This window comes from Cuculus canorus, unplaced genomic scaffold, assembly GCF_017976375.1.
Source record: "Cuculus canorus isolate bCucCan1 unplaced genomic scaffold, bCucCan1.pri scaffold_105_arrow_ctg1, whole genome shotgun sequence".
Classification (NCBI taxonomy): Eukaryota; Metazoa; Chordata; class Aves; order Cuculiformes; family Cuculidae; genus Cuculus; species Cuculus canorus.
In genome coordinates, this window is record NW_026527754.1 from 18,656 (window position 1) to 36,918 (window position 18,263).

Below are 18,263 nucleotides of genomic sequence, written 5' to 3' on the forward strand. Positions count from 1 at the left end.
AGGCTGGGTGGCTCTGCGGGGCTGGAGAGAAAGCAGGGCTGTGGGGAGAGCTGGGAGGGGCTGGGCTGAGCTGGAAAGTGCCCAGGAGAGGACACCACCAGCGCTGGCTGAGCTGTGTGACCATGCAGGGGGAGGACACGCTGCAATGGGTGTGAGGGGCAGAGCCCAGCCCTGCAGGTGCAGGAGAGAGGAGGTCGGTCAGTGCCCTCAGTGGCAGGGACAGACTGGGAAGGTGCCCCAGGGCACTGGTCTCTCCCATCCCCAGTTCCAGCACTGGCCACTCCCAACAGCTGATGGGTGAGCTTTGCTCTCTGCCCATCTTCTCCCTCCTGCTGGACTCGGTGCCAGGTGAACAACAGCCCTGCCCGGCCTCTCTTCCTGCCCAGAGCTTGCCAGAGCCCAGAGCAGGGCTGTGTGCAGAGCCCAGCATGGGACACGGCTGGGGACTGGATGGGACCTCATCGCACTCTGCAACTGCCTCAAGGGGGGCAGTGGAGGGGAAGGGGCTGATCTGCTCTCTGGTGACCAGCAGTGGTACACGAGGAAATGGAATGAAGCTGCATCAGGGGAAGTTCCAACTGGATTTCAGGAAAAGGTTCTTCATTTAGAGAGTGGTGGGTAACTGGAACGGGCTCCCCAGTAGAGTGGTCATGGCACCAAGCCTGTCAGAGTTTGAGGAGCATCTTGACAATGATCTTAGTCATATGGTTTCATTTGACACAGTTGTGTGAGGGTCAGGGATCACTCCAGTGATCCTTATGAGCCTCTTCCAACCCAAGATATTTTAGAAGCCTGTGATCTTCAAGCTCAAAAAATAGTCTGTCCATCCACTACCCATTCCCATGACATTTCTTATTCCTCACAGTCAGTTTCCACCTTCCAAGTTCCACTTTGTGACTCTTTTTCCTCTCCCCTATCATCACGTTAGCTCTCCATATCTTTCCATATTTTGTTTCTACCGGTATATTCCCTGCCTTCATTTGCTTCTCTCTGCAATTGGGGTTTGATTGTCAACACATTTCTTGCCCTTCAAGGGCCTGGAAATGGCTGCGGGAACGTGTGCCACCCTCTTCCCAGGGTCAGGAGTAGCCTGAATTACATTTCTCCCCGTCCTCTTTCCTGCTTTTCCTGAAGATGGGTGTGACATCTGCCTTTTCCAAGGACCCCAGAACTGCTCTGATTGCTCTGGCACCTTTGAGAGCACATTCAAGGGTCACAGGCAAGGGTGATGCTGCAGACAGGACCATTTGCACTGAGCCTGTCCAAGACAGGTGAGATGAATCTCCCTGGGCCAGTGGGGTTTGTTCCTGGAGGCACACACAGAAACGCCAGAGTTCTGTCAGGAGTCCATGTCTGAGCTGGCCTCGTGGACTCTCATTCACCCAAAGAGGTTCATTAAGTTTTTCCCTTTTACACACAAAGACAAGAGTCACAGGGTTTCTCTGCACTTCCAGAGAATCAGATGCACTCAGACCTGTGGTGTATCCCACCACTCTGTACTTGTCTGAGATGCCTCATGTCATGAGGAATGGACACAGGGACCACAGTTCAAGAAAGCACATTCCCGTGCTGTGTTCAGGCACTTACTCTTGGGATGTTGACCTCAAGATGATATGACCTGGAGGACCTTTCTGTCCCGCAGACCTTCATGGAACCCAAGGAAGGGCTGTTTGTGTTCTCTTGGGTTCATCTCACCTCACTCACATGATGTACATCCTCACATCTCATCTGAACAGTGTGAACTTTGAGTCTGACCTTTCCATTCCGTGTTCTTTCAAAGAGGGACAAAGAATGTCTCCAAGCTGGGGTGAGAGGGAAGTGATGGGAAAGGTGGTTTTGAGGGGCTACTCCAGGATGATGGTCCTGAGGCAGGATCTGTGGGTGCTCCAGTGCATGTGGGCACAAACCAGACTTTTCTCTGCTGATGCAGAAGATGTCCCAGAGGAGATCTGGCTATGAAAGAAAACTGTAGCCTTCCCACACCCATCACACCCACAGTGTTTATCTTTACGCTGGTGTTTTCGTCTGTGGCTCAGGTTCTTGGACATAGCCTGAAAGAAACCCTAAGCCTTCATGCCCTGCCCTGAGGAGATCCCCTCCCTTTATGGAAAGGCTGTTGTGGAGGCAGCTCTGTCCCACAAGTGCCCACTGCCTGTCCCTGCCTGCGGGCACAGCACTGCCACGCAGCACCGCTGTGACCAAGCTCAGAGCCCTCAGGCCTTCCAGCAAGGCAAGGGGTGAGGAGGAGAGTGTGGAAGTGGAGGGAGAACAGCTCTGGGAGATCAAGCGCTGGTGCCTGGCAGGGCTGCCGTGCTGGGACTCTTTTGCCTCCACTCATGCCCACAGGAACCGTCCCTGCAGCTCCTGAAAGGCCTTGGAGGAAAGAGATCAGGGAATAAAAGTCATTGAATATCCCTTTATTTTGTTGAAACACGCAGAGAGCACAGCTCCTCATTTACACAGACAATCAGTAAGAAAATTAAAGAGAAGGAGACAGTGAATTACAAACAGGATGACAAGATTATCCCAATAAACGAGCAACACCAAAAACAAATACAGAAGCCAGTCTGATCCTGCTGTGAGTTGCAGGATAATTGCTATGAAGAAGGTGATGAGCAGTTCATTGCTTCAGAGAACCATCCAGTTATCAGTTTCCACACTGCATCCTTGAGCTGCTGGTTCCTCAAGCTGTAGATGAGGGGATTCAGTGCTGGAGGCACCACTGAGTACAGAAATGACACCAGAAGGTCCAAGGGCGGAGAAGAGATGGAGGGGGGCTTCAGGTGGGCAAACCCTGCAGTACTGATAAAGAGGGAGACCACGGCCAGGTGAGGGAGGCACGTGGAAAAGGCTTTGTGCCGTCCCTGCTCTGAGGGGATCCTCAGCACTGCCCTGAAGATCTGCACATAGGACACCACAATGAAAACAAAACAGCCCAAACATAAACAGGCAATAACATCAATAAGTGCAACGTCCCTGACGTAGGAGTGTGAGCAGGAGAGCTTGAGGATCTGAGGGATTTCACAGAAGAACTGTTCCACAGCATTGCCCTGGCAGAGGGGCAGGGAAAATGTATTGGCCGTGTACAGCAGAGCATTGAGAAACCCAGCGCCCCAGGCAGCTGCTGCCATGTGGACACAAGCTCTGCTGCCCAGGAGGGTCCCGTAGTGCAGGGGTTTGCAGATGGCAACGTAGCGGTCGTAGGACATAATGGTGAGGAGAGAAAACTCTGCTGAAATGAAAAAGGCAAGCAGAAAGACTTGAGAAGCACATCCTGAGTAGGAGATGGTCCTGGTATCCCACAGGGAATTGGCCATGGATTTAGGGACAGTGGTGGAGATGGATCCCAGGTCAAGAACAGAGAGGTTGAGGAGGAAGAAGTACATGGGGGTGTGGAGATGGTGGTCACAGGCGATAGTGGTGAAGATGAGGCCATTTCCCAGGAGGGCAGCCAGGTAGATGCCCAGGAAGAGCCAGAAGTGCAAGAGCTGCAGCTCCCGTGTGTCTGCGAATGCCAGGAGGAGGAACTGGGTGATGGAGCTGCTGTTGGACATCTGCTGCCTCTGGGCATGGGGCACTGTCAAAAGACAAAAGACTGTGACAAGTCAAGGGAGATGTCACATAGCAAAATCAAAGCCATTTCTCATTCCCCTCTCCCTGCTGCTCACTCCCTGTCCCTTTTCTCGCAGCCCTTCCTTCAGCTCCGTGCCTGCAGCCCTGCTCGGTGCCGGCTGAATGTGCCGGGAGGAGCAGTGCCTCTGCCCGCTGGCTGCGAGGAGTCAGCCCTGCTCTGCAGCAGGGGGTCATGGGGATGGTGGGGACAGGGGACACTGCTGGGGTTCAGCTTTGTCCTGGGGAACTGCTCCTGGTGCAGAAGGGCCTCACAGCATCAGCACTGGGCAGTGCTTTTGGCTGTCAGAACCCCTCAGCATCTCTGCTGCACTCCGGGAGAAGAGAGGGAATCCTGCAATGTGAGACCATTGCCTGTGGCTCAGTGCAGAGGGAGGGGAGCTGCTCTGTCCCTCACTCTTGGTCTCAGCTGCCCTGGGATTGCACCTTCCTGACACGGAGGGGGATCACACTCCCATGTTCCTCTGAAAAAACACCAGGCCCAGCTGAGAGCAGAGGGATCTACTTCACACCACTCAATGCTACACCCTTTCCTAAGGTCTGAGCACCCCACTTTCAGCCCAGGACACACACGGCTCCTTTCTCCCACCCAACAACAGTTTCTCTCTTGCAGAATCTCTGCATTTCTCCATGAGTCTTTCAGGTAACACCAAGATGCTGTGGTAAACATTTGCATAATGGAGGGGAGGTCAGAGCTTGGAAGAAAACCTCAAGGAGAGACAAATGTCCTCAGGATGGCATTTGGTTACAGGAGATTCAGCTCCTTCCCCAGCCCCACTGACTGCATTGCCCACAGCCTCACAGCTCAGAGCAAAGCTGGGACACGGGTTCCCATGGACACAACGGCAGGAAAGGAGCCACCAGGGCAGTGGGTGACTGTACAGCTGCAACTGCCATCCCCAGAGAGCCTGGCAGGGAGAATGAGAGAACAACAGCAAGAACAGAGACAAGGGGAGAAAGAGGGAGAAAGAGAGTGAGGGTCTGGCTGCGAGAGGCCAGGGCAGAGGCAGCCGGGCACACAGACAGTGTTCCCCTTCCCCAGCTGTGCTCACCCCCTGCCAGACACCAACCTTGCCGGGCAGTTGCTCTCAGCCCCTGTGCTCTGGAGAGGGCACTGGAGCTGTGGCTGCAGAGGAGGGGGTTCAGCCCTGGAGCCCAGAGCCCTGAGGGCAGAGGCTTTGCTGGGGGCGAGAGGAGGCCAGGGGGCTTGCTCAGAGGAAGGGGCTGCCCTGCAGGGGAGCACACACAGCTGTCTGAATTCTCCCTCCCACAACACATTGCTGTATTAATTTCCCTCTCATTCTCGTGATCCAATGCCTTCTGATGGACATTTTCCTCCTGGGAGGTGTTTCCCTGTCCATAGCCTTTCTCCCTGTCAGTGCTCACAGACCCCATCTGACCCTCTCTGCTCTCCCCCAGCCCTACACAAACCTGCCTGTTTGCCGGGTAAAGCTGGGCACAGGGTCTTGTTTATAAGCAGAAAAGGACAGCACAGACTGAGCCTGATGGGTCCAGCAGAGGTGATGCTGGTGGTGTCCGAGGGAACAGGAGCAGCTGGAGACACTTTAGGAGGCTCCTATCAGACCTACTGACCCCTCAAGGACACAGCTCAGGAGTCTCGCTCATTTGTTCAATCATGACAGCCTTTATTTTTCCACTTTTCCACTGAAATTCCCCAAGGGCAGGAAAGTGAAAAGGCAAACTCAGGAGAGTTCCTTATCTTTAATGTTATCACTGCCCTGATCTTCCTTTAGAATGTCCTCTTAGAAATATGCTGAAGGCATTTGGAGCTGTGAGCAGCCCTGACTCACACAGCACCTCCTGAAAGCAGAAAGACCCTCTCCTGCCAGGAGGTGCTTCTTCCCCCCATACCTTCTCTCTGTCCCTCCATGGGGAACTCCCCGGGCAGGCTGAGCACTGACTCTGTTTTTTTCTCTGCTGGAGAAACAGCAAGAGCCCTCCTGACAGATCCCACAGGCTGTGGCTGTGTTGGCTTTAGGAGATCCCTCCAGGAACAGCACCTGCATTGTCCTGCACCCAGAGACTCACCTGGAGAAGGGCTGTGAAGGTCTTTCTCCAAATGAAGCCTCCTCTTTCCTCCCACCCCACTCTGCCTTTCCCCTCTCTGTGCCTCCCTCCTCTCCCCTCGCTGCCTGCAGGCAGTGCCCTCAGCCCTGCTGGGCTTTGCAGAGGAGCTGCTCCTGCCCAGAGATGGCTCTTTGTAGCGCTGCCCACTTGCCACCAGCTCCCTCCGTGCCAGGAGCCCAGCCCAGCTCAGCAGCAGAGGAGCAGCCCAAGGCAGCCCTTTCTCTGTCCCCTCGGGGCTCCCTCCAGGTGTCCCTGGGGCTCCAGGGAACCTGCTGAGAAACAGCCTGAAGCCATCCCTGATGTTCCCTCTCTCAGCTGACAGAGACACTCCTGTCCTGCTGTGTCATTGCTCCTGTTAGGAAAAAAAAAAAAAAAAAAAGGAGCATAAAATCAATATTTTTGTCCCATCATTAGATAGGACCCCTGGAAGTTGAGAGGGAATGATCTCATTTTCCCAAGATGGGGGGACCTGTTCCTTTGACTGTATTCGGGAATTTCTTCCTGGATCTTTAGACCTGGGGCTGGAAAGACACTCAGCTCTCTTCTGTCCCAGCCACGTCTTTGTGCTAAGCAAAGTCTTATGCGGGGTCTGGGTGCTTGGTCCCAGTTTTCCTCATGGTAGGGATGAGGTTGCCTGGTGCCACAGCTGCAGGGCTTCAACCCCAATGAGCACCAATGCCCTCAGCCAGGGGCACAGGCAGCTGTTCCTGTGGGACACACAGTTGGGACATGGTCACAGAGTTCAGCACAGATCGTCCTCAAGGACAGCATCATCCATGCTCAGCATGGGTCCAGACCAAGATTCAGTCTCAACTTGAAAGGCCATTCAATGGCCCCATGATGAGTGTTTGCTGCTTCAGACCTGTGTGGGCACTGATGGATTTAGGATCTGAGATCCCCTGTGTCCTCTTTGTCCACGTCTTCCCCAGCAAGGTCTCCCAGGCCACTGTGACTCAGGACGGGATTCTGGAGGAGATGGACCAGTGGTGGGTGGGGAACAAGTCAGGGATCACTTGAGCAAACACAATGCTTCCCATTCTGTGGGACAGGAGGGACAGTATCCCAGGGAGCTGAGTGAGCAGGATGATGTCCCAGTGAGGCCACTCTCCATCATTTTCACAAGGCCATGGAGACTCCCTGACCACTGGCACTTCTTCCACTTTGCATGTCCTTTTCAGAAAGGGCCAATGGATGAGCAGGGGAGCTGAAGGCTGTGACCCAGACATTTTCCCCTCAGATTCTATTTCTGGATATCTGAAAGAGAAGGGGACTGGATTCCCTTTGGGCAGATTGTGTCTCACCACCCTTCTATTACTAAACTCCTCTATAACCTGAATGATTTGGGACTCAACTCTTCTATGACCCAATACTTCTATGACCTAACTCTTCTAAGACTTTTCTGTGACCCGATCCTTCCTTCTCCTGACTAAACTCTCATGCTTCTATGACTTGACTCTTCCATGACCCACATATTTTATGACCCTTCAAGCACCCAAATGTTTTATGGCCTGAGACGTCTGTGACATAACACCTCTATGAACCTTTTGGAACTGAATTCTTTCATTACTCCTCTATGATCCATCTCATCTATAACCTGACTCTTCATTGACCCGTCCCTTATATGACCTGACACTTCTGTGACTCGAGCCTTCTGTGACCTTCTATGACTTGACCATGCTCTGAGTCTTCTGTCACATGACTTTCTATGACCCAAGTCTTCTTTCACTCTTCTGTGACACAAATGCCCTGATGCCTCTATGACCCAACCTTTCTAAACCGATCCTTCATAACCCAACTGTTCTATGAACCAATCCTACTATTAAGTGACCCTTCTATGATCTGACTCCTGCATGATATTATTCTTATATGAGCCACCAGCTGTGTTTTTAGGACTTCTATCACCCCAAATTCTATGACCCTTCTATGACCTAGACAATTCAAGGACACACCCCTTCTACAACCCTACTCTTCAATGAGCCTTCAATCACCATCTCTTCTATAAACCAACTCTTCTACCACCCCACTCTTCTATGGACTCCTCTATGACCCAACACTTCTAAAACCCGAGCCTTCTATGGCTCAAGCCTTCTATGACCCAATTCTTCTATGATTCTTCTACAGCTTGCTATGACCTGGCTCCTCTAGGACCAGAACAATCTATGACCCAATCATTTTATGGCCTAACACCTCTATAATCTGACTCTTTGTTGACCCTTTTATGACCAAATTCTTCTATTATCCAAATCAACAGTCATTTTTCTGTGACTCAACTCTTCTATTACGAGAAAATTCTGTGACCTGAAACTTGTAGGAACCTTCTATGACTGAACTCTTCTATTGCTCCTCTAAGACCTGACACATCTATAACTCAACTCTTCTGTGATCTGTCAAGGCCCCTCCTTGACTCGAGCCTTCTATGACACAATACGTCATTCCATGACCTGACTTTGGTCTGACTGTTCTATGATGTGACTTTCTATGCCTTCACTCTTCTATGACTCTTCTGTGACCTGACTCTTCTATGAACCTTCTGTGACCTGATTCTTTTATTACCTGATGGTTCCAAGACTCTTCTCTGACCCAACCCTTCTCTGAACCAAAACTTTTGTGACCCTTCTATGGACAAACCCTCCTAAAACACCAATAAACTCACACTTCAGTGACTCGACTCTTCCACGGCCTGAATATTCTATGAACCTTTTATGACCTTAATTATCTATGACCCAGGTCTGCTATGAGACTTCTATGACCCAACTCTTCGATAAAACTTCTATGATTGAATTCCTCTATCACTCCTCTGTGATCCAACCCTTCTATCACCTGACTGCTCTCACACACAAGTTTTCTGCAACTCTTCTATGAATCAACACTTCTATGACTCTGCCCTTCTAAGACCCGAACCTTCTACAACTGCATGGATCTTGGTGTGAGATCCTTGGCATCTCATGTAACCCTACAGGCCTGTGTTTGGGATGACATGGAATAACTGCTCCCAATTTAGTTCAGCAGTGTGAGAATGTTCATGACACCAGCGTCATTGCAGTCAAAGCCAGATCTGCCTGCCCAGGGCTGGGGGTCAGGCCTTGGCCTTTCTGCTTCACCAAGCAAACCCAGGCTTCTCTCAGCATCACAGCTGCCTGCACAGTGCCTTTGCCTGCCTGCAATCATGGCCTCCAATTCTCGGCTCTAACGAGTCCCTGGGGAAGCTTTCTCACTAACCATCCTCACTGAGACCAATTAAGACTTCAAGGAACTCTGAGTTCTGCTTTTAACTTCTTGAGAGCTTTCTTCATTCTCCTCTCAGAAGATGAGGTTCAAGGACTCATCAGCAAATCCACCCTGGGTCTCATTATAATACAGAAAGCCTTAACGAGCTCTTTGTCTTCCTGGAGATTTCTCCAGGTCTTCAAGCCTTGTACATCTCCTTGGAGTCATTTCCCAGTGTGGTTAAAGAGGAAGATTTCAAAGTGCACCTAAGAAATACATGTTTTTATTTAAGTTCATTTTACCATTCTTTTCAGATTCATAGAATGGTTTGGGTTGGAAGGGACCTTAAAGCCCATCCAGTTCCAACCCCCTTTGCCATGGGCAGGGACACCTGCACTGGACCAGACTGTTCAAGGCCCAATACAACCTGGCCTTGAACACCTCCAGGCAGGGGGCATCCACAGCTTCCCCGGGAAACCTGGGCCACTGCCTCACCAACTTCTTTGTAAACAATTTCTTCCTAATGTTTAATCTAAATCTTTCCCTCTCCAGTTTAAAGCCATTCCCCCTTGTCCTATCACTCCATGTCCTTGGAAAAAGTTCCTCCCCAGCTTTCTTGGTGACCACCTTCAGCTACTGGAAGGCCACTATAAAGTCTTCCCGAAGCCTTCTCTTCTCCAGGTTGAGGAATTTCCAGGAGAAATTCACATTACTTTGTACAATCTCTATTGAAAGAGCACAGAATTGGTGAAGGTCTCTTGTGAGTGAGGACAAGCAAGCACCAGGGTGCCCAGGTCCATCTCCTCAGAGCACTCTTCAGCCGGCTGATCTCTGCCCATGCTGCTCCATGGAAGTGTTTTTGACTTGTGGGTTGAGCTGAAAATAGTTTAATAACTGAAAGAAAAAAGATAAAGACTTACATAATCCAAACCCACAACCATTGTAAATGCCATCACTTCCCACCTCCCTCAGGCAGACAGAAATCCTAACAGTATACCATCACCCATCACCTCGAACAATAAAAATCTCTGTTTCTTCTGCCACCGATTTTTTTCGCTGAGAGTGGCATCTATGTTATGGGATCTCCTTCTGGTCAGTCGGGGTCAGCTCTCCTGGCTGTGTCCCCCTGACAACTTCTTGCCCACCTGCAGCCACTCCCTGGAAGGCAGCAGAGGTAGGAACTCCTGACGCTGTGCAAAGGAGACAATCACTGCCCTCACTCTTCTGGCACCAGGACGATGCCACAGGACCCAAAGAGTCTCACCATTCAAAAAGAAAGTGGAGAAACTGGAGAGGATCTGGAGGAGGTCTGCCAGGATGGAGTTAGGGGCCCACAGCATGAGGTGTGAGGGCACACTTTGGCATCCTGGGGAGGCTCAGGAAAACGTGCTAAGTGGGTCTCTACATCTTCTGCTCCTAGAAGAACTTGGGGAATAAGAGAGCTCAGGTGACCTCCAGCCCAAAGCCCAGCTCCAAGCAGCACTATCTCTGATGTCAGACCAGGCTGCTCAGTCCATGTCAGCATCCACAGAGAGTGTTTAGACATCAACAAATCACCAGGGCTACAAATGAAGGAAAGGACTTTGGCATTTGATCGGCTCCATGAACACGTCTATTGGTCAGGCACACCTTCTGTGATACCTGGGAATGTCCACCTTCTTGTGCAGATGAGTGGGATCCTTCTGCCAGACTCCTGGGCACACTGCTGGCTCATGTTCAGTCGGCTGTCAACCAACACGCCCGGGTACTTCTCCTCCAGGCAGCTTTCTAGCCACACTTCTCCTAGTCTGTAGCACTGCATGGGGTTGTTATGCCCCAAGTGCAGGATCCAGCATTTGGCCTTGTTGAACCTCATGCCATTGGTCTCAGCCCAGCAGTCCAGCCTGTTCAGATCCCTTTGCAGAGCCTCCCTACCCTCCAGCAGATCCACACTTCCTCCCAGCTTAGTGTCATCTGCAAACTTGCTGAGGGTGCACTCAATGCCTTCATCCAGGTCATTGATAAAGACATTGAACAGGGCTGGACCCAGTACCGAGCCCTGAGGAACCCCACTTGTGACTGGCCTCCAGCTGGAGTTAACTCCATTGACCACCACTCTCTGGGCCATCCAACCAGTTTTCAACCCAGGAGAGTGTGCGCCTGTCCAGGCCAGAGGCTGACAGTTTCTGAAGCAGAATGCTGTGAGAAACTGTGTCAAAGGCTTTACTGAAGTCCAAGAAGACTCCATCCACAGCCTTTCCCTCATCCAGTAGTCGAGTCACTTTGTCATAGAAGGTGATCAGGTTAGTTTGGCAAGATCTGCCTTTCGTGAACCCGTGTTGACAGGGCCTGATCACCCGGTTCTCTTGCATGTGCTTCGTGATAGCACTCAAGATCACCTGTTCCATGACTTTCCCCGGCACTGAGGTCAGACTGACAGGACTGTAGTTCCCCAGATCCTCCCTACAAACCTTCTTGTAGATGGGCACAACATCAGCCAGCCTCCAGTCCAGTGGAACTTCCCCAGTCAGACAGGACCTCTGGAAGATGATGGAAAGGGGTTTGGAAAGGACATCCGCCAGCTCCTTCAATACTCTTGGGTGGATCCCATCCGGCCCCATAGACTTGTGGGTGTCTCACTGGGCAAGCAAGTCTCTAACCACCTCCTCTTGGATCATGGGAGCCTCATTCTGCTCCTCTAACTCCTGGGTTTGTACACAGGGGGAACAACTTCCCTTACTATTAAAGACTGAGGCAAAGAAGGCACAAAGTACCTCAGCCTTATCCTCATCCCTGTTGTTGTTGTTCCTTCTGCATCCAATAGGGACTGAATATTTTCCTCAGTCCTCCTTTTCTTGTTAATGTATTTTTGGAAAGATTTTTATTATCTTTCACAGATTTAGCCAATTTGATTTCTAATTGGGCCTCAGCCCTTCTGATTTTTTCCCTGCATGATCTCACTTCCTCCCTGTAGTCCACCCAAGATGCCTGTCCCTTCCTCCAAAGCTCAGAGACATTCTTCTTCTTTTTGATGTATATCAGGATCTCCCTGCTCAACCGAGCTGGCTTTTTCCCCCCCACCAGCTCCTTTTCCAGAACACAGGGATGGCTTGCTCTTGAGCTACTAGTATTTCATTTTTTAAGAGCGCCCACCCAGCCCTCGTGGGCTCCCTTGCCCTGAAGGACTGTCTCCCATGGGACTTTGCCAACCAACCTTCTGAACAGTCCAAAGTCTGCCCTCTGGAAGTCACTTCTGTGACTATTGAGTGACCCAATCCTTCTTTGAACTGAAACTTCTATTACCTGGCTGTTCTCTGACCCTTATATGAACCAACTCATCTATGATGCTTCTAAGACCCATCCCCTCTATTACCCGACTCTTCTACAACCTTTCTCTGACCTGAATCTTCCGACCCTCCTTTGACCCTACTATGAAACTGCATTGATTTGATCCTTCAATGCCCCAGTTCTTTAATTAACCGCGTCTTCTATGACCCCACCATTCTATGAGCCTGACCCCTCTAGAGGATCTCACAGTCAATGTGTCAACCAGGTGCCTTCTGCTGCTCTGTCAGAGACACTGCCAGATGTGAGCTTCCAAGCCCCCTTCATGGCCTGTGCCTTCCTACTGGGTGATGGGTTCTTGAGACACACTGGGCCACATGATACCTTGTCCACCCAAGGGAATGTCGGGAAGATGAGCCAAGGGAGGTTTAGGTTGGATATTAGGAGAAGGTCCCTTCACACTCACAATATTCTATGATTCTAAGATTCTTTATTTTTCCTCCAAAGAAACCAACAAGTATTTCCAAACAAATAAAACATAATGTGGAAAAGGATCGCTGGTGTTGTTTCATCATAAATCGATCCCTTTGGAATTTAAGACACTTGAAGGACTTTGGAAAGGGACCTAAGAGTCCCCATCCTGTTTTCTTCTCCTTCTCCTTCCCCTTGGCTTTGACTGAACAGAAGAGGCAGTCTGGCATCCGGGCTGTTCCTCAGCAGCCTGGTCCATCGTATTGGCTCTGCCAGGGGAACGGAAAGGGCTTTTCTCTTTGAGGGCCCTTAGGAGACTCTTGCTTCTTGGGGAGACGGACGGTTCTGACTCCACGTGCCCTTGCTGAGGACGGGCAGGGCTCTTGCGACTTTCTTCTGTAAACTGGAAGTCTGTAAAGGAAAAGAAAAGCAATTTTCTTTAGTGACGGAAGAGGCCAGCAGAGACCCTGGGTAGGAAAGGTGTCGCAGACTGCTCAGAGACAGAGGTTTTTGTGGTGAACATCCAGCCCGCTCAGCAGCTCAAGAGTGGGCCCCATCCAGGCAAAGCAGAGGCAGAAGCCCTCTCTGCTGGACAAAGAAACCAAACACAGCAAGAGGAGTGTTCCGCTGGCTTTGCTCTTACAAGACAAGGGCAAATATTCTCTAAGCTCTCCAGACCAAGGCTCCCCCTGCAGCGTTCCTGCACGGGGACGGTGGCAGAAGGCCAAGGAGAAGCGAGCCTCTCCGGCAGGGGAATGCCAGCACCCAGCACTGGAGCGGCACAGGCCAGAGGAAGCCTTCCCAAACAAAAGATGAGAGCAAACACATCTTTCCTGACATTTTGTTTCATAACTTCTATCTCGGGAGGTGATTGAGCCCACGCATTCAATGGAAGATCAAAACAACACCCAACAACGCCTCCTTCAACCCTCTGTGAACAGCTCTGCAATGTCAGGAGGATTCCTGCCTGGAAAAGGGACTTCCTCCTCCTCATCCTCCAGCCCTCGCCCTTATGTCACCACTCAGCCTCTCCCACAGCATCTGTGCCTCTCGCATGTCGGCATCGGTTCGATGCTGCAGCAGATTCGCCGGGTGCTCGGGAAACTCCTGGCCTGATCAGGAGCCAAGCTGGGAGGGAGCCAGCCCTGCCCTGAGGATTTGCTTCCCAGGGCTCACTGCTGAGATCCAAAATTCCTCTGCTCACGCACACAGAACCATTTCCAGGACACAATCCAAGAGCTGTCAAGTAATGTTTCTCCAGCTCTAAGCCAATTCCCCTCAGAATGAGTGAGGTGCACACAAGCCATCGGCAGCAGCCTCGAGGATCCCCTCAGCCTGTGTTTTGCCAAGGGACGCTTGCTCTCCTCAGCCAGACTGGGGCACAGGCGTGAAACCATGAACCCCAGCTGGCTGAGAGATGCTCCGAGCAGGGTCTGTGTGGGGCTGCTCTTTCTGGCTCTGAACAACACCCTTCTCTTGGGCAGATCTCACAAACGCTTTTGGAGATGGATGTCAGTGTAGGAAACAGCATTGCCCAACAGTTATTGGCCTCACAAGCGGCTTTGGTGGCAGCTGAGGTGCTGGTAACCCACAGGGCTCTGGCTGTTTCCAGAAAGGACGCCCCATCTGCCCGATCACTCCCCAGAGCTGAGCCCTCATGGTGTGAAGGCCAAAGGCAAAGGCAATATCGACCTCCAGGGACTGCCCAGGGCATCTGCTCTGCGCACCAACCCCCTCAGCTCCACTGTCTGCCGGCACACGGCACAAAGAAACGGGCAGAGCTCAAGGTGTTGGAACCCCCTCCTGCAGCCCTGAGTGCTGATGATGCCTCAGCAGCTCTGGAGGAGCCCCAAACACAGTCCCACACATCCCGGGCAGGGAATGAGCCAGAAATACCAGACCCTGCCTGTCTGAGTCTGCGCTGGCATCTGTCGATCGCTGCTGGTGTGCAGCTGGCCCAGGAGCACCCAGGAGTTCCCTGAGGACACGACTTCCCCGGCAACGTGAACCCTGGCGGCACTTACCTGGCTCTGCCCTTCGAGCTGGAAAGAGGCCTTCTCCTTCTGCAGCTCCTTGCGCTCCCGCTCCAGATCCTCCCACCATCTCCGGAGCTGCTGCTCACGCTGAGCCAGCCTGGCCTCCTTCTCCATCAGCTCCTTCTCCCAGGCTTCCCTCTCCTTCTTCCTCTTCTCTGGGGAGCTCTTGGACATCGGTGACGCTGCTGGCAGCAGGGAGGCTGAGGTTTCACTCTCTCGGCATTCCTCCTTCGCTAAGATGGGCAGGTTATGAGGAACACACGCTGCTGCTCTGGCTGATGCATCTTTCTCCTGCCCTTCCTCCTCTTGCTTTTCCTTAGGGCTCAGTGCATTTTTCTTCATACGGGAGTAGATCCACCAGCACCCCAGAATTCCCACCGCTCCAGGAACGGCATAGAACAGAACATCACGGAACCGTAAAGCCATGCTGCAGAGCCTCAGTTTTTCCCTAGAAGGAGAAAGAGAAATCTTTGTCAAATGGTCACAGGGAAGGGAATGGGAAGCCTGAAGTTCTATCAAGGCCTTCAGGTATTTCTGTGAGCACAAACAGGCTCGTTTTCCAGCTGCTCTGTACATCTCCATCTCTGCTCCACCAGCAGGACACGGAACAGGAACCTCACCTGAGACCAGGGATACCCGGACATTGTTCACCAGGGCACTCATCACTCTCCCCTCACCTCGATGCTTAAAACAATTCCCCTCCTTTCTGTGAGTGCTCCCTGCTGCCCGCTCCTGTGGTCAGAATTCCTGCAGGAACACCCTACGAGCTGTCTCACAGCCACACCACAAATTGACCTTAACGGAGCTCCCATCACTCCCCTCTCAGCAGTTTCTGATGGAGCAGAGCCCCATTCTTCTCCACTGCCCTGTTCAGCTGCACCAACTGCACAAACAGTTCTCCCGCACCATCCTGTGGTGCAGGACGGCAGCAGCAGGACACCCAAGGATGGACAGGGCTGTCCTCAAGACCAGCAGATAAAACGCTTCTGTACCAGAGACGGTCAGCTGGGACAATCCAGACCCAGTGTGAAGCACTGGATGTGCCAGGGAGTTCCCTCTCAACATGCAAGAAGAGAGTTTGGCAAACACTCACTCCAGATATTCAGGGCTCCCTACACCCAGGAAGGTCCATTCTGGGGACCGGCTGCTTCAAGGCTCCACCAGAAGAGAGACCAGGACAACTCCCAGGTGTTGGAGGCCCCGTGCTCTGCAGGGACAGACCTGACCGTGCTGCCGCTCCCTGCCCCCTCCACATCCCGACTGGAGAGATTACACCACCAAACCCCAAAATCAGGGGAAATCCGGATTGCAATTAAGGACTGCACTGAATGATCCCAGAGCAAACAAGCAGGCAGCTAAATTGGAAGGGAGCTTCAGCATCCAGGCCAGGATGGCTCCCTACACAGCCTGGAGTCAGCGATACAGCACTCGGAAACAAATCTGATCGGGGTGAAGGAGCACAGGGCAGGGCTGGCACAGCTACACCAAAACAGGACCCCCTGGGCTGGGAATGTCTCCCATGTGGAAAATAACCAGGAGCACAGGCTCCAGGTCCTAGGAGGCACCAGAATAGGAGCTGACAGAACCCTCAAGAACTGGAGGCCCTGCCATGGAGATTAACCTCCCAGCAATGACTGCGCAGAAGCAGACACAGCCAGACCTGACCTACCCCGGCCGTAGGGGAGAGTTTCCTCTCCGGCAGAACCGGCACCAGACAATGAGACGGCTGAACCGCAGCTGCTTTGTTTCTCACACACAGAGCAAGGCGCAGGCAGCTCCCAGCGGAGAGACCACCTGCCTCCTCCAGATCCTCCTGGAGAGTGAGTCCAGAGGGTGCTTGTCCTGGACAGCAGAGAGGTCTCTGAGGACACAGGGCAGCATCACAGAGGATGACATCACAGAGGCCATGGCCAGTGGACCTCATTTTCTTGCAGAAGTACTAAAGGGGGAATCTGAATTCCTACAGATGGATTGGGGATTCCATTTTCCTTTACCACCTCTGCGTAGTGGTAATGTATAAAGGATGAAGCAGACCCTCAAAAGACAAAGTGCCAAATTATGCCAAGAGACTCATCTCAAACAGACAGAGGTTTTGCCGTCAGCCTTAGTGCAAGTCAGGGTAACCCCCGGGCAAGAGGAAAAGGGAGTCCTTTTGCAGTGCTGTATGGAAAACCATCCCCAGAAATTGGTCTCACTCACCACAAGGAAGAAATGGGTCTAAAAGGGGGAGGAATGCTAAGAAGCTTTTGATCTCCTGTCCCATGTTTGATTCCCTTCAACAGAAGTCTGAATCATCAAACCCCACTGCCATTAGATCGTCAGTACGTCACCCTCAGCCAGGAGGTGAAAGCAGCAATGGAACCAGGATGGTGAAACAACAATTTGCGTGGGTTAGGATTGTCCCTAAAAAGATGGTTACAGAGTTTGGTACAAAACGTAATGGCATTTGTGAGAATTATGCTGATGGTTTGCATCATGTTTGGGAGTTTAAAAATGTGATTATTGCACTAATTTCTCCCATCTCGACTATCGCTTCTCTGGCAATAAGAATTACAGCCATGGGATGGATCTGAGACTCATCCGACAATAAGGAAGATCGATCCATGAACGAGTCTCAATGGGGGACTTGACAGAAGAGAATCAGGTGTAAAACCACCACTGAAGCCGTGAAGCCATAATGCTGCTGGGAGCTCTCTGAGCTGGGTCAGCATTTGCTAAGGACTTGTAGAATGTAATTAAACTTTTGTGTGTGATAAATGAGAAGAATAGGGAAGGCCTTGAATCAAGAGTCCCGAGTTCCAGCCTGGTCAGATTCCTCTGCGAGCAACCACTGTGTGGAAACTGGAAAACTGGAACAACACTCAGTTCCACCTTGCTGCACCGTAGAGGGTTGGAGAGCTCGTAAAGGATCTGAGGAATTTGAGGACTGTGGGAGCACAGGGAGGCACAAGAACAGGAGCTGACAGAACCCTCAAGAACTGGAGGCCCTGCCACGGAGATTAACCTCCGAGCAATCACTACACAGAAGCAGGCATGGGCACACCTGACTTACCCTGTCCGTAGGGAAGAGTTTCCTCTCTGTTGGAACCGGCACCGGGCACTGCAATGGCTGAACCGCAGCTGCTTTGTTTCTCACACACAGAGCAAGGCGCAGGCAGCTCCCAGCGGAGAGACCACCTGCCTCCTCCAGATCCTCCTGGAGAGTGAGTCCAGAGGGTGCTTGTCCTGGACAGCAGAGAGGTCTCCGAGGACACAGGGCAGCATCACAAAGGATGACATCACAGAGGCCAGAACCATGGTTTGGGTTGGAAGGGATCTCAAACATCCATCTAGTCCACCTTCCCGCCCCCGCAATTCTCCACCCCCCCCGGCCATGGGCAGCAACACTTTATACTCAGTCAGGTTCTCAAAGCCCCATCCAACCTGACCTTGAACACTACCAATGATGAGGCATCCTCATCTTCTCTGGGAAACCTGATCCAGTGTTTCAGCATCTTTATCATTAAAAGCCCGTTCAGACATTGAAAGGCTGCAATAGGGTCATAGAATCATAGAATCATAGAATCT

At 51.8% G+C, this 18,263-nt stretch overlaps 1 protein-coding gene across 1 annotated transcript; it reads right to left on the reverse strand.

Moving 5' to 3' along the window:
• Positions 1-2,597: 2,597 nt before the first annotated feature.
• Positions 2,598-6,001, reverse strand: LOC104054238 (olfactory receptor 14A16-like). The gene is made up of 2 exons (XM_054055547.1): positions 5,870-6,001; positions 2,598-3,577 (listed from the first exon to the last, which is right to left on the reverse strand). Exon 2 carries the CDS (start codon positions 3,552-3,554, stop codon positions 2,598-2,600), a length of 957 nt encoding a protein of 318 aa, XP_053911522.1. The 5' UTR covers positions 3,555-3,577; positions 5,870-6,001.
• Positions 6,002-18,263: the final 12,262 nt, after the last annotated feature.

Excerpts from the sequence above, each read along its gene's own strand:
- LOC104054238 (XM_054055547.1), bottom strand. The coding sequence starts at position 3,554 with ATGTCCAACAGCAGCTCCATCACCCAGTTCCTCCTCCTGGCATTCGCA.